The following is a 13,213-nucleotide window of genomic DNA, read 5'->3' on the forward strand; positions in this document are numbered from 1 at the left end:
CTCCCCTTCTCTTCCCTTCCCTGCCCTTTTCTTTCCTTCCCCATCATACAGCCTTAGGGGAGATAGTATTCAGTTTTCTGAGTAGAGTTTTCTTTAGTATTGTTCCTCTACAGAAAAGTTTACAGCCCTACAGGATATGGCAGACTGCTGGCAGTATGACAACACTGCCATAGGACTTTCTAAGCAAGATACTTCTTTAATCTGCACATTACTAACACATTGATTTTGTTGCCTGCTTGCTCATCACTGTGAGGATTTTTTTTGATCCAAATGCAACTTTAAAATAACTAGAGCAGTATGCCTGCTGGTTTACTATGTACGTATTAATCTCCATTAGATTCACATGAATTAAGTCATGTGTTTTATTGCAGTGGGTTCATTGATTCCTTGCTGAATGTGTTGCCAGCATAATGGCTGTGTATGAAGTTCAAAGGTTGAAACTTGGCTGTAATGCCCCATCTAGACCAAAAGATTAATTCCTTCTCTGACCCGCCTCTGCTTTTTCTATCAGCATATGGATAGATAGGATCAGCTTCACAGCGTTGTTGAGGCACCTGACTCCAGCACCAGGACACAGAGCATTGATTCTAGGTAGTGGTTGCCCTGTACTCTTTGTGGAGCTGTGTCTCAGATTCAAAAGTTCCCTCTGAAATACCTCAGGATAAGAACAGATGTCCGTAAAAGATGCAGATGAATTAAATGTCTGGTTCTTCAGGACCACTGGTTTGTCAAAATCACACCACAGCTGTGAAGAAAGGAAACAAAAAGAAAGAAAGTTAGGGCTATTTAATTCAGGGCTAGATTGTGCACTGCTGACTAAGAGCCTGTGTGGCTGGCTGGGTTCAGGGATGGGGGTGGCTGACCTGCTGCTCTCTATGCAAGCTCCCAAACTGGCATCCGTGGCCAAATGGACAGTGGGGAGAGATAATGAAGAGATGAAATGGAAAGGGGGAGCTATTCACACTACATTCAGAATCTGAGCAGCTTTATTATTTTCTCTTTTTCCCAAAGGGGAAAGATTAACTCCTTCATGAGCTTCAGAGGACTGATATTGGACTCTTAAGAATTACCCTCTCAAAATATTTGTACTTTATATATACATTAATGTTATGTACTTTTATATAGAGAAAAATACTAAATTGGGAGTATAAAATCAAATTGCATGTGTGCACTTGTCCACAAGCATTTTTTTTCCTGTTACATTGTTATCCTAGATAACACTAAAACAGAAAATAACCAAACACTAGACAAAATTCCATGCCATCATGCAGAACTGGCTTGTGTCAAAGTAAGTTATGGACCCAGAAATGCAAATGTGATCTCTAGAATAGAAGGCAATGAAAATTCATTCCTGATACATTCCTTTTGAGAATGTAATACTGCCTTTTACTCTTATGCCCTGCATTCATTTTAATGGTATTTCAAACCAACTGTATTACATATAAACAAAACGGCAGTGTTGAGCTGCAATATATCACGGTCTTAGAACACAGGAAAAAAATCATTAATGTTTTCATGATTTAAAAGTTAAAGCAGATGGAGTCTCATGTTACATTTATTAATCCAATCTGGATGTTTATACTAGGTCATTCCATCAGCCTGGTAAGTACAAGCTATTTCTCCTGTCTTTCTTTCCAACAGATTTAGAGAGTTTTTAATGAGGTCCTATTTCTTATAATTAAATTCTAATGAATTTTGAACTCAAAACTCTCTTGTTTTTTCTTTCAGCAACTGCATCAGGTCTGCAATGCAGCAGCATTTTTTTTTGGTTGCTTGTGCAGTCCTCAGTGACAACAGGTAGTTAACATTTTCTTCCAGTTTATGTGAATGTTGTGATTTTCTGAAGAGGCTGGGACTTGGTGATTCAAGTCATTGCCATTCTAAATATATGACAATAAATATAACTTTACAGCTTGTTGAAAACCACTAATATGACAGTAAAAATAATTATATTTCTTTTGATTGTTTTTGGTTTAACGAAACAAAAAATTTTAGTGGAAAAAATCTTAAAAAACAACCCACAAGTTGCATTATTAACACATCCACAGCAAATTGGCTATGGATAGCCTTTTGGAGGTCATCTTGTTTCAAGAGCAATATTAATTCTACTAAAATATTTCCTGACAGATATTTGTCAAACTTGATTTGTAAAAGTCTAAATTTTTCAACACTTATCTATACCATAATCATAGAATCGTAGAATGGTTTGGGTTAGAAGAAAGGGGACCTTAAAGATATCCAGTTTTCACGTGCCTCTTCATGGGCAGAGATTCCTCCCACTGGAAAAGGTTGCTTGAGGCCCCATCCAACCTGACCTTGAAGGGAGGGGGCAGCCACAACTTCCCTGGGCAACCTATGCCATTGTCTCATCGTCCTCACAGGAAAGAATTTCTTCCTAATATCTACTGTAAATCTATTGTCTTTCAGATTAAAGCTATTACCCCTCATTCAGTCACTACATGCCCTTGTAAAAAGTCCCTGCCACAGCTTTCCTGTATCCCTTTGAGGAACTAGAAGGCCTATAGAAGACCTTTATGGTCTCCCCAGAGCCTTCTCTTCTCCAGGCTGAACAACCCCAGCTCTCTCAACCTATTTTCATAGGAGAGGTGCTCCAGACCTCTGATCATCTTCATGGCTCTCCTCTGAACTTGGTCCAAGATGTGTCACTGTCCTTATCTTCAGGAAGCTTTCAGCCCTATTTAACTTCCTGGATTAAACTTTACTGTATTCGTATCTTCTGTGTAAGGATAGCAACTAGTTGCAACATTTTTCTTCCTCTGACTAACTCTTCTATCAGTGACTGCATGGTATCACTAAAAAAACAAGGGAGATGAGGAGTCGCAGCATATTGGCAATCTGAATTCAATAATAGAAGAATGACAGCAATAGAATATAATAAAATCTCATATCTGTTAGCAGAAGATAAGGCAAAGCCTTGTATTATCAGACTTCATCATACTTATTGCAATAACAACAATAATAATAATAATAAATTATATAGGATAATTATCCTTCCTGTTGTGTTGTTACAGTTGCTGTTGTTATTACTGTCACTACATGATTTCTTGGTCTCATCTAAAAGGAAAGAAATATTTCTAAAGAATAAAGTTCAGATGAAAACGCACTGCCACATCCACAGCCAAAAAGTGCCCTACGACAGGAAAGAGTGATGAAAATGATACTTTTAATCTATTTGTCTATTCTTGGCTCAGGCTTCAGCACCTGCCAGGTTGTCTGGCATGATAATCTGCCTAATTTATACAAATGTCTCTCATATTTTGAAGATATCCAGATAATTAAGGCTCTGATGCATTTGTATTTATTTTACATGTCTTCCAAAGCTCCCACTTTTTTACCATGTGATGTTGTACAGAGCCAGGCCCACAGTATTTAATTACCAATATTTTTATCTAACCACAGATGTTAAGCAAAGGTTGGTACATTCATTTCCTCACTCATATATATTAGATAGATGATATAGATATACTGATGACACAGTTATATGATATATATCAGTATATATCAGATACACTGACAACTGCTCTAGACTCATCATACTTTAGGATCTTCATGGAGATGTGCGTATTAGGAGACCAATCAGATGAAAAATCCCCGTGTGGGCAGTAGAGAAAATAAAACTTCTTTACTGGGACCAGTATGATCAGAAGAAATCTTAGGGGAAGCACATTTTTCTGTACTGACTCTAAGGAAAGCTGAGCATGACTGTGTCATTGTTTGGTGCTTCACTTGAGGGGAATCCGGGCCAAAGGGATTTATCAAACCAATAAGTAAGCAGGGAAAAGCATGTTAAGAATTGATGCTTTTTAATTTCTTTTTACAGGCTGAGGTTACTGGCTCAGCTTGACATGCTCAGTCTTTTCTTTGAAGGTGTTTTCCAGGTTTGTGGACACTTCTCATTTTTTCAGTAATCTTATTAATGGGATATCTGTGAGATGATTAATATCTTTAAGCATTATGTGGATTAACAGTCTTCAAGGAAAATTATAAATGTTCCTTTAAGTGTAGATATATTGAACAGACAGTTGCAAAAGCATTTTAAAAATAGATGATACTCATGAGGGAAAAATAATTAGATATTTAAGAAATACATAGTTTAAACAACACTCTGAATTTCCTGAAGCTGTGGTACTTTTATGTTTAAATCACAGCTGGGTTATAAACACATTAGTTAGTAAATCCTGTAGCAAGCTTAATAATTCATAAATCATCTTTTCCTGTACAATACTCCCTGGTTCCCTATAAGCTTACAATATTGATGATGGCTCCAAGAAAATTGATCAGAATGGATGCAAATATAATGACATTCCTGGCCAGGTAGGTCTCATTAATCCAGCAGCAGGTTTTCCGGAGCATTAAGGGTAAACATTTGTAATCCTCTGCTGTGGTAATTAGCACAAGAGCGGAGTGCAGCATAATCAGAATAGAAAACTGGATGACCATTGGTATCACCCTGGGATGAAGAAAAGAAGAGAACCCAGCATTAAATTCCAGTATAATACCACTTCTAATAAACAGAAATGTGTAAACAGTTAAGACCAGGAAAAATCAGTTGTCATAAATCTGAGAAATAATAAATCTGTCCCTTAGTTTTCTCTCAGAGTAAATATATTTAGCCTGTAGGATCCTGATGCCTTTTATGCATGAGCTGGTTCCCATCCTCACAGGATAGTTTGGAGAAAGTTTAGGAGAGTGTTATTTTGTATACAGCACAACACAGGTGTCTTGAACTCTTTATGCTGAGGTTTAAAGGCTCTAAAGTGAATGAAGTGATGCAACTTGGATTCTGATATGTCAGCATATAATAATTACAGAAACATAAGACTCCCCTCATTTTATTTAATAGTGAGCAAATTGTAGCTGAGAATTTCACTGGTTTCTAAAAAAGCAAAATAACCGATCTACTGTTTTCATGGAAGCCCTTTGAAATATAAAGCAGACAAAAAGTTGTTCTGTGATCCAAACATGTCATCTGGCATACCCTTTAAATACTGTTCTTGCAAATGTGATCCTTAATCAAGTTTTGTTAATTGTGTATACAGAATAGACAATCCAGCTCCTTTCAATAAACGCCATAATTTCTTCTAGTCAAATTTTCATTACATTTTTTTTCCTAAATTTACTCGGTTTTCTCACTTAAATCTGGGACCTGAAGGAAGTCAAGCAACTGGAATGATCAGGAATTGTAGTAATTATTTTATTTTGTTGAGAAAAAAGCACTCAGCACTTCACATCAACCTTTTGTCCCCATTTGTGAGTCATTTTCCTTCTGTGTCTCTTTTGCCAAAGATCAAAAGAATGCACATTAGAAGTAACTCCAATGCTCTAGCAAACCTCTCCCCTCTTCACTCTGCTTCCCCATTCCCTTTTTATTATCAGGAAAATGATCAAACTTCATTCTTTGAATTAATTGAAATGTCTAATAACCTAGCTGTATAATTGCCAGTACACTGCAGTGATCTAATCATGATGTCTTTCCAAAAAAAAAACCAACAAAAAAACCTTTCAAAGTGGACCATCAGGGTGCTCTGGGGAGACTTCTGCACTTCCAGGTGCCTGAATGTTAGGCTATGCTCTGCTCATTCAGACTTCAGTAAATGTATGCTTGTCTTATTGAAAACATGAGGTTTCAAATTTTGCTACACATCACCTATCTCTCTTTGCTTAGGGTGCTATTTGTATAGTTGTGCCCCTATGATAAGACAAATATAAGGGTGTAAAGTGAAAACTGAATTGAAAATAACATGAATCTTTTGTCCACATTTTCCATTTGGTAAGCCATATGCACTCCTGGAATCTGAATGGATTATAGGTCAACCTACATGAAATTCTTCTCAGTTTCAGGCTGCTAAAATTTGAATTTAGAAGAGCAAAGTCTAAATTCATACAGATCTGAGTTCAGATCTGTAGTTTAAACCTATTAACTTAAAAAGTTTTGCCATAAGTTAACAGTTATGTAATGAACAGGAAGAAGTTGTAATCAACTGAGACAATGGCAGGAGAGGACACATGAACAGAGCAGGTCAAGCTTGAGATTCAGTCTGTGAGGACTGGTATTTCTTAGCTCTGGCCAGGTTTGCAGATGATGGATACAGTTCAAAATATTTGCACCAAGAAGACCCCAAAGATCTATTGGGTATTTATATAAAAACTGTGGATATGTCTTCCTCATAGTGCTGATGTTTGTAGGAAATAGCTTGAGAAAAGAGTGTAAATTAAAATGCTTATGATCAAAAGGAAATCAGTCTTTCTGCAAAGAAGCAGAAGTCAGAGTATATGTGGAGAAATAATGATTGTGTTGAGGGAATCTTCCACTTGAGTCAGTGTTTCACTCCAACAAGCTTTGTCAGTTTTTGCATGACTTGAATGCAGGACACAGTGGAGTTTCCCCCCAAAAGTCACATCCCCTCCAGCAACCTCACTCAGAAGAAAAACTTGCTTTTGAAAGAAGAAACAATGTTGTCAGTAAAACCAAACTGTATTATGAAGGGAGGAGTGAAAAGTGAGGAAACAAAGACTGAAGCCACAGATCTCATGCTGTGCAACTGTTTTGTGGGAAGAGTCTCAGGACTTGTAGAAAGTCCCAAGGCTGCCAAGCAGAGAGTCAATGCAGTGATGCCTTGAGAGAAGCTTCTATCTCTGGAAACACACAGAAAGCCAAGGGAGAAACAGTCAATAAAGCCAGGGAAAATCTGAACAATATGCTCATATAGAACTTGTCAGGAGGGTTCAATCAAGAAAACTGTGCAGTTTAGGATATGATTCATCTCACTGCACAGCAATCTCTTACACTTATTGAGGTGGAAGGCACCTTGAGATCCAGATTGATGTGTACTCCAGTGGCTGTTCTGTGAAACTGGGATATAGGCACTAACAGATAGTGCTATGAGATTAATTCCTTCAGTTTCCCACAAAAATTTCAGTCTTCTGCAATAGCTTCTTGGTTTCCAAAAACAAATTACTGAGATCCTCTTTGGAATTACCAGTTTCTATCTATATCCCAGAAATATACAGACAGCCTATCTACACAGATTTAGCCTACCAACTCCTGAAAGCCTACTAGTTCAGGCTTTCAGAAAGATTAGGTCAGCCTTCAAGAGATTAGACCTGAGGATACTGGACATGAGTTCATGTTTTGGACTACCAAACGCTACATGTCACACCTAGTGATATTGAATGAAGATACTACAAAGAGAGCATGTAGGGCCCTAAGTCAGGAATAACAATCCAAAATGCAGCATAGCTCTCTTAAGTACCTGAGAAACCATGGCCTTGCATTTGTTGTAATACATGCACAGGCAAAAAAATTCCTACAATGTAGCTGTTCAGTTGAACATTGATTTGTCTCTTGTTTAAGCCCACCTGAGAAAAAAAAAAAAAAAAAGTGAAGTCTGCCCATGTCTGACCTCACAGAGGATCAGTCCAGTGTTTGCACTAAGTTTTGCTGGCAGTATGCTGATAGGATGATATGCAGTAGAAAACAAAGCCAAGGAACATGGCTATGGAATGTAGCCATAGGAACAAACAGTGATAATACTCTATTCTTCAAGAGCTTCTCCCAGAATGGGAGCATCTGAGTTGAATCTCCTCTTCATTAAAGAAGATATTCAATATGTAAAGCTTTTCTTTCTCAGGTTTCCCTTACTGTCTAAATCAAGTGAAGTTTGAAATGGAACTTTACCTTCTCCTTCTTTGTGAAGAGTCACAAGTCAAGAGATGAGCCAGAAGGAACACTTACATAAAATCAAAAGCTGCAGATGTTTAAATGAACAGCAATTTGAAATCTGTTTTTCTCCCCTCACAAGGATAACCAAATGAAAAACTGGTAGAAATAAGAGTAGTTCAGCAGTCTACTCTGGTATGATATATTGCCCATGTGACAATATAGAAAGTGGAAATGAACCAAACTCCCCAGGCCTCAAGGATGGAGAAGATGAATCACTGCAAGGTTGGCAATGTACCTTAATAGCTCCATAGAGGATAAGTACAGCAGAAATATAGCATTAATTTATGTCACTTAGAGTAACTTCCCAAACTCAATATTTCAAAGAATGAAAACTATTACAAAGATTTTAAATTCAGTGATGTGCCTGCCCTGTCAGGGAAAAGTATGAAGGGATCAAATATTTATCCTGTGAGAGACAGATATAAACTGAGATAAAATTCTGAAACTTTCATATGCTGTATGTTCAATAGCAGAAAGAATATTCCATTCATTAACAAACAGAGGCAGCCTACTTGGAAAACTCCTTGAAGATCCTTAGTAAGATATGTTTTATAATGATTTAAGTCATGCTTTCTTTCACCAAATTTCCAGAAATCACCAAAAGACTAAGCTTAGAAAAAAATTCAGTCCTGTATTTAAGGAAATACAAAATTCCATCCTTGTTTTACAGAGCTCAAAAAAAAATAATGGGAAGACACATATATGCTGTTAGAAAATGGGTAAGTTCCCATAAAGATTGTGAACAATATTTTGAAATGCTGTTCATGCTCTTCCACTGTGGTTGGTGGTTTACTTCTCTTAGGTACTAGAGGCAGTTTTCTCCAACATTCTCTGAATCCAAATTCTGTCTAACATTGTGACAGTTTGTTCATGTGCTTATACCTCAAATTGTTTTCAGAATTGGAGCTTACAGAATTTGAACATCCATGATTTCTTCATTCAATACATTTAAGCACATTGAAATCATCTCACACATTCCCCCTAATATGTTATTCTAGGGTTGCTCATCTCTTGAGCTCTGCTTTTTTATAAGACATTTTTGAAGCAGATTATCAGAACTGGAAAAATGAACACCAAAATATGCCCTCTTAAATCTCGACAGTGATTTTTAGCTTCTGAAAGAACATAGGAACTGCCTTGCAGCTCCCATGTGGCTTCAAATCTCTCACAAAAGGGATGGTAGTAAATATCTTGTCCCTAAATATCCTCCCAGGTACCAGAAATGAACCTATAAGGACATTCTTGAGGCCAAGGTTCCATACTTTTGATTAGAAACTTCTGCTGATCTCATATTGTATGAGTTTTTCTAATCTGCACTTGAAACTGTATTTACATCTTCTTTAACATTTTCTGACAAAAAGGTCCAAAAAGCATTGCTGAAGTTCAGGGAAAAACAGAAGGCTGCTGTGCAAGATGGGAAACAGGCAATTAGGCAGCTGGAGGCCATGTGGTTGGTTACGTGACCTCTTCTCCCCTAATTCCAATGGCACTAGACATCCTCATGAGAATTAACAGAGATTAATCTGTGCTGACAGAAAAAATGTCATAGTTTTTTGCTAGTATAGCAGTGATTGATATAGCAGAAGAAATCTGTTTAGAAAACAGGTTCCATTAATAAGATCCATAAATCTTCTTGTACACAGAGAAAAAAACCCCAACAACTAACCAGCCAAACAAAAGCAGCAACCAGAAGAGAAGAATTTTGTACCTGTATGAGTAGAAGAACTTAAAAAGAACTAACAAACTTACTAGTATTAGAGCAATATATGAAATAAGGAGCCGCAGCAGATCAGGAACTATTTTGTGTACTTTACAAGCTGATAACTACAAACTACATGGAACACCACTGCTGCAGTGCTGTTACCTGTGTGCATCTAACCACCAGTTTAGTATTCTTAGACATAAGCAAGGTGAGAAGGTCTGTAACACAACACAGGTCTTATGACTACTACAAATAGTCTACTCCCAAGGTTTTTCTACAGACATTCATCAGTTAAGGCTAACCTGAGAGTTAGAATCCAACTAAGAATTATCTTCATCTGGGAATTTTTATTTTAGTACTGGCTCTGCCAAAGACCAAGTGGGACCACAGGCATGTTTTTATGGCAGTGATGTTCTGCTGACTCTTCTGTGATTGTAGAAAATTGGCCTTAGTCCTTGTACACACTCTTGTGTCTCACTATTAAATAGCAGAAGAAAATTCAAGTTGATGGGTTTGACCACGTGAAACATAGTCACAAAGGGCTCATCTATGTCACATTTTCATCACCTTGATAGGAAGCTTTTTGTTGGTCAGCCACAGATAAAAGCAAAAGTGAGAAAAGATCCAGGAGATCACCTCCTTGCTTCTTAATGGCACAAGATTGCTTTCCCCAGCTGAGTAAAACGTATCATCAGCAACAAAACACAACAGTACACTTTTCTTATATAGCATGTAAGAAACAAAACTAAAACAATCACTGATTCCCAAGGTCAGACCCAGGAAAGAGTCTGGATCCTGTTTTACTCCAGCACTGGAAGCAGCAGGCGTGATCATGTCAATCTTTCACAACCTTAAGTTCCCACTTATCTCAGTGGGGGTTCTGCTTAAAAACAGAACAACATGTCTGTAGATGTTGCTGCCTTACATGAAACCATGGAGCTGCAGCTAATGTGATACAACAGTAATTAATGTTGAGAAAAAAAGTAAAAAAGAATATTTCTAAACACTTCTAGGGAACAAGCATATTTCTTATCCATTCATTCCATGTCAGTTCTAGAAATGCTACCCTGATGCTTCCCCAAGAGTACTTTCAGACACAGAGAGAGAGATTTCTGTATTTACCTGGAAGAAGGAAGTAGGCTTTGGATAGCCGTGATGAATACAAGAACAATAAATGCACACACCAAGTTTGATTTGAAGACTTCATCCCGCATTTGAGAATACTGGAATAAGGAAAAAATAAACATAAGAGTAAATTAGCTGTTAACCCATGCAGTAGTTTCATAAGGACTAATGCTTCTATACAGAAGACTTCAGCGAAATTAGCAGGAAGAGTGATTAAATCAATAAACTTGCATTTGTTTTTAAAATTAAAAGAAAAACAACCAAATTAATAAGATGGTAAAATACTTTATCCAAGAGAGCAAAACTCGGTAATCAACAATAAAATGTTGTTTTAACTTGTTGTCTCTTTAAAAATTATTTTGCTTTAAAAATTCCCAGACAGATACTAGGGACTTGTGCTGCTGAGGAAATACCAAATACTCTTAACCAGAGGAACCGTGGGTCTCCTCACCTGAAGACAGCTGTGGAAGTCGCCAGAAGACAGATTTGGAAATCAGCTGTGACTGCATGCATGATGTCATGGAGGTGTCTCCATAGCCATCAAATTGTGGCCACTCTTTTTTCTTTACTTTTTATTTATTTATTTATTTATTTTATTCTGTGACTATAGGGGATGAGGGTCATGATTCTGTATCTTATTTGTGGATGAGACAGTGCAGAAACTTGGCAATATAGGAGTTTTCCAAGGGAAAAATAAGGGCGTTATTATGAAAAGGACCATCTGAGTTGCATTACTATAATGATTTATTGCAAAATTAATTTTCTCCAGCAATCAAGCTACTGAAGATATTAGCAGGTTCCTCTTTTATGAAGAAGAAGAGCAACAGATACATGAGTGAATCACAGTGGATCAAAGTGGGAAGGTTACTCAAGTTGTCAGCTGAGTAACCTCAGCAATAATTTCTCACTGATAATTCTGTCAAACTCCAATTTTTTACAGCAGATGGAGATTGGCACCTAGACATAGATTTGAAAATCTCTTTATCCTATACTGATGCCACTAAATTTTCTTTACCTAATTAAAAACCCCATGGACGCCAGCCCTGCTCATATTTCCTCCTCTGAACTATAACTCCATTTTATTTAATCTCTTGCAGTTTTAAAGGAGCTCAGAGTTACATGTGCAGAAATAAAGGCAACAAGTCAGAGATATCAGATGCCAGTACTTTTCTCCAGCAATTTAGAAATTAAGCATGTTGCAGTTATAAATGCATAGGGAGCACATTATAGTTCAGAAAAATTAAAATAAATCAATAAATGGATCAGAAATATACATTGAGAGAGTTCATCCATCAGCTGTGTAGGAAAGTAGAACTGCACCAATGGAGCAGGATTGGTTTGTGGTTTTTTTTTTGTTTCGGTGCAAAAAGAACCAAAGGGGAAAAGAAAGGTACTTTCCGTAAAATATAACATGAAATCCCACAACGGTTCCTTAGGGAAATTATAGGAAACTAATTGAATGAGTAGCAAACATGGAAATGCCTGCTGTGTCAAGCCTTGTGTCTACAGGATGAATGCTGTGGTCTAATCAGTAACCATGGTGCAATGGGAAATTGTTAGCATCTCAGAGGCAGAACAACCACCAGTGATAAACATAGCACTTCACAGTAGTCTACTCCTTAATGATTTTTAGAAGTAATTGAAGAACAGACTAAGTCTCCAGACACTTCCACAAGTAGGAGGAAGCATGCAGCCAACTAGAGCCACGTGGAGTGGTAGGAAGACTCATGGTGTGACCTGCTCTGCTATGCAAACCTCATCTGCAGCATCCCACAGAACTACCTGCATTGGCATGAATTGCTTTTGGCCCAGCAAAGGTTCCCTCTGCTTCCCACAGGGCTGAAGCCACTTGCCTGAGCTGCTGAGGGGACATTGTTGTCAACTGGCTAGCCCAGTCAGCTCCCTGAAACTGTTTGAGAAAGGCCATGTGTCCTCTGCTAAGTAATGTTGCTTATTCCCCACCCCTCCTCTTTTTTTCCTGGAGCTATTTGAAACAGTGTTTGTGCACTGAGGAGGAATGTTTTTGTTCTTATTCTCACTGTTGCTTTTTGACTCAGATAGTACCTTATTGATAAAAAGGAAGACCTTGTTTGTTGCTTGTTGTTTGGTCTTTTAATTTATTATAGTTCACTGGTTTTTGTGCCATAGTGGAAAAGATTCTGCAGTACAGGGGAGTGACAGGAGAAAATGTATGAGGAAGTCAAAGGGAGAAGAGATGGATGAATTCCTGAGAAGACCAAATGGAAGGCAAAGATCCAGTTACTGACCAATGAAAGAAAAGAAGATTTGATAAGTCCCCAGAGTTAGCTCACTGTTTCTTGAAGATCTTCTTGCCACTGAGTTTCTGGGCTGAAAGAAAGAGGTGAGGCCCATATCTGCAACAATATAGCATTCAGGAAAGCAAAATTCTTTTCCTACTAATTTGATTTCTATTTATTTCTTGTTAGAAATTGTGAAACAGAGAAACTCAGATATTTAGGCCTAATATTTGAACTAAGGGAACCCACACTGTGAAATTTCAAGCCCTTTTGATATTTCCAGTTTGCTCACCTCTAAGCCCACACTGACTTATGATCGCAATACAAATATGCAGGAAGACTTAGGGTACCTTTATACAAATCTTTATGTTAGAAACTTTCCTT

At 37.5% G+C, this 13,213-nt stretch overlaps 1 protein-coding gene across 1 annotated transcript in view; it reads right to left on the reverse strand.

The window, feature by feature from the left end:
* The window catches only part of ADCY8 (adenylate cyclase 8), a 125,742-nt gene that overhangs the window by 23,485 nt on the left and 89,044 nt on the right, over nucleotides 1-13,213 (reverse strand). Inside the window, 3 exon segments of the mRNA XM_030445296.1 lie at nucleotides 656-745; nucleotides 4,270-4,471; nucleotides 10,569-10,669. Of these exon segments, the coding sequence (XP_030301156.1) occupies nucleotides 656-745; nucleotides 4,270-4,471; nucleotides 10,569-10,669 (393 nt within the window).

Source organism: Calypte anna, chromosome 2, assembly GCF_003957555.1.
Source record: "Calypte anna isolate BGI_N300 chromosome 2, bCalAnn1_v1.p, whole genome shotgun sequence".
Lineage (NCBI taxonomy): Eukaryota > Metazoa > Chordata > Aves > Apodiformes > Trochilidae > Calypte > Calypte anna.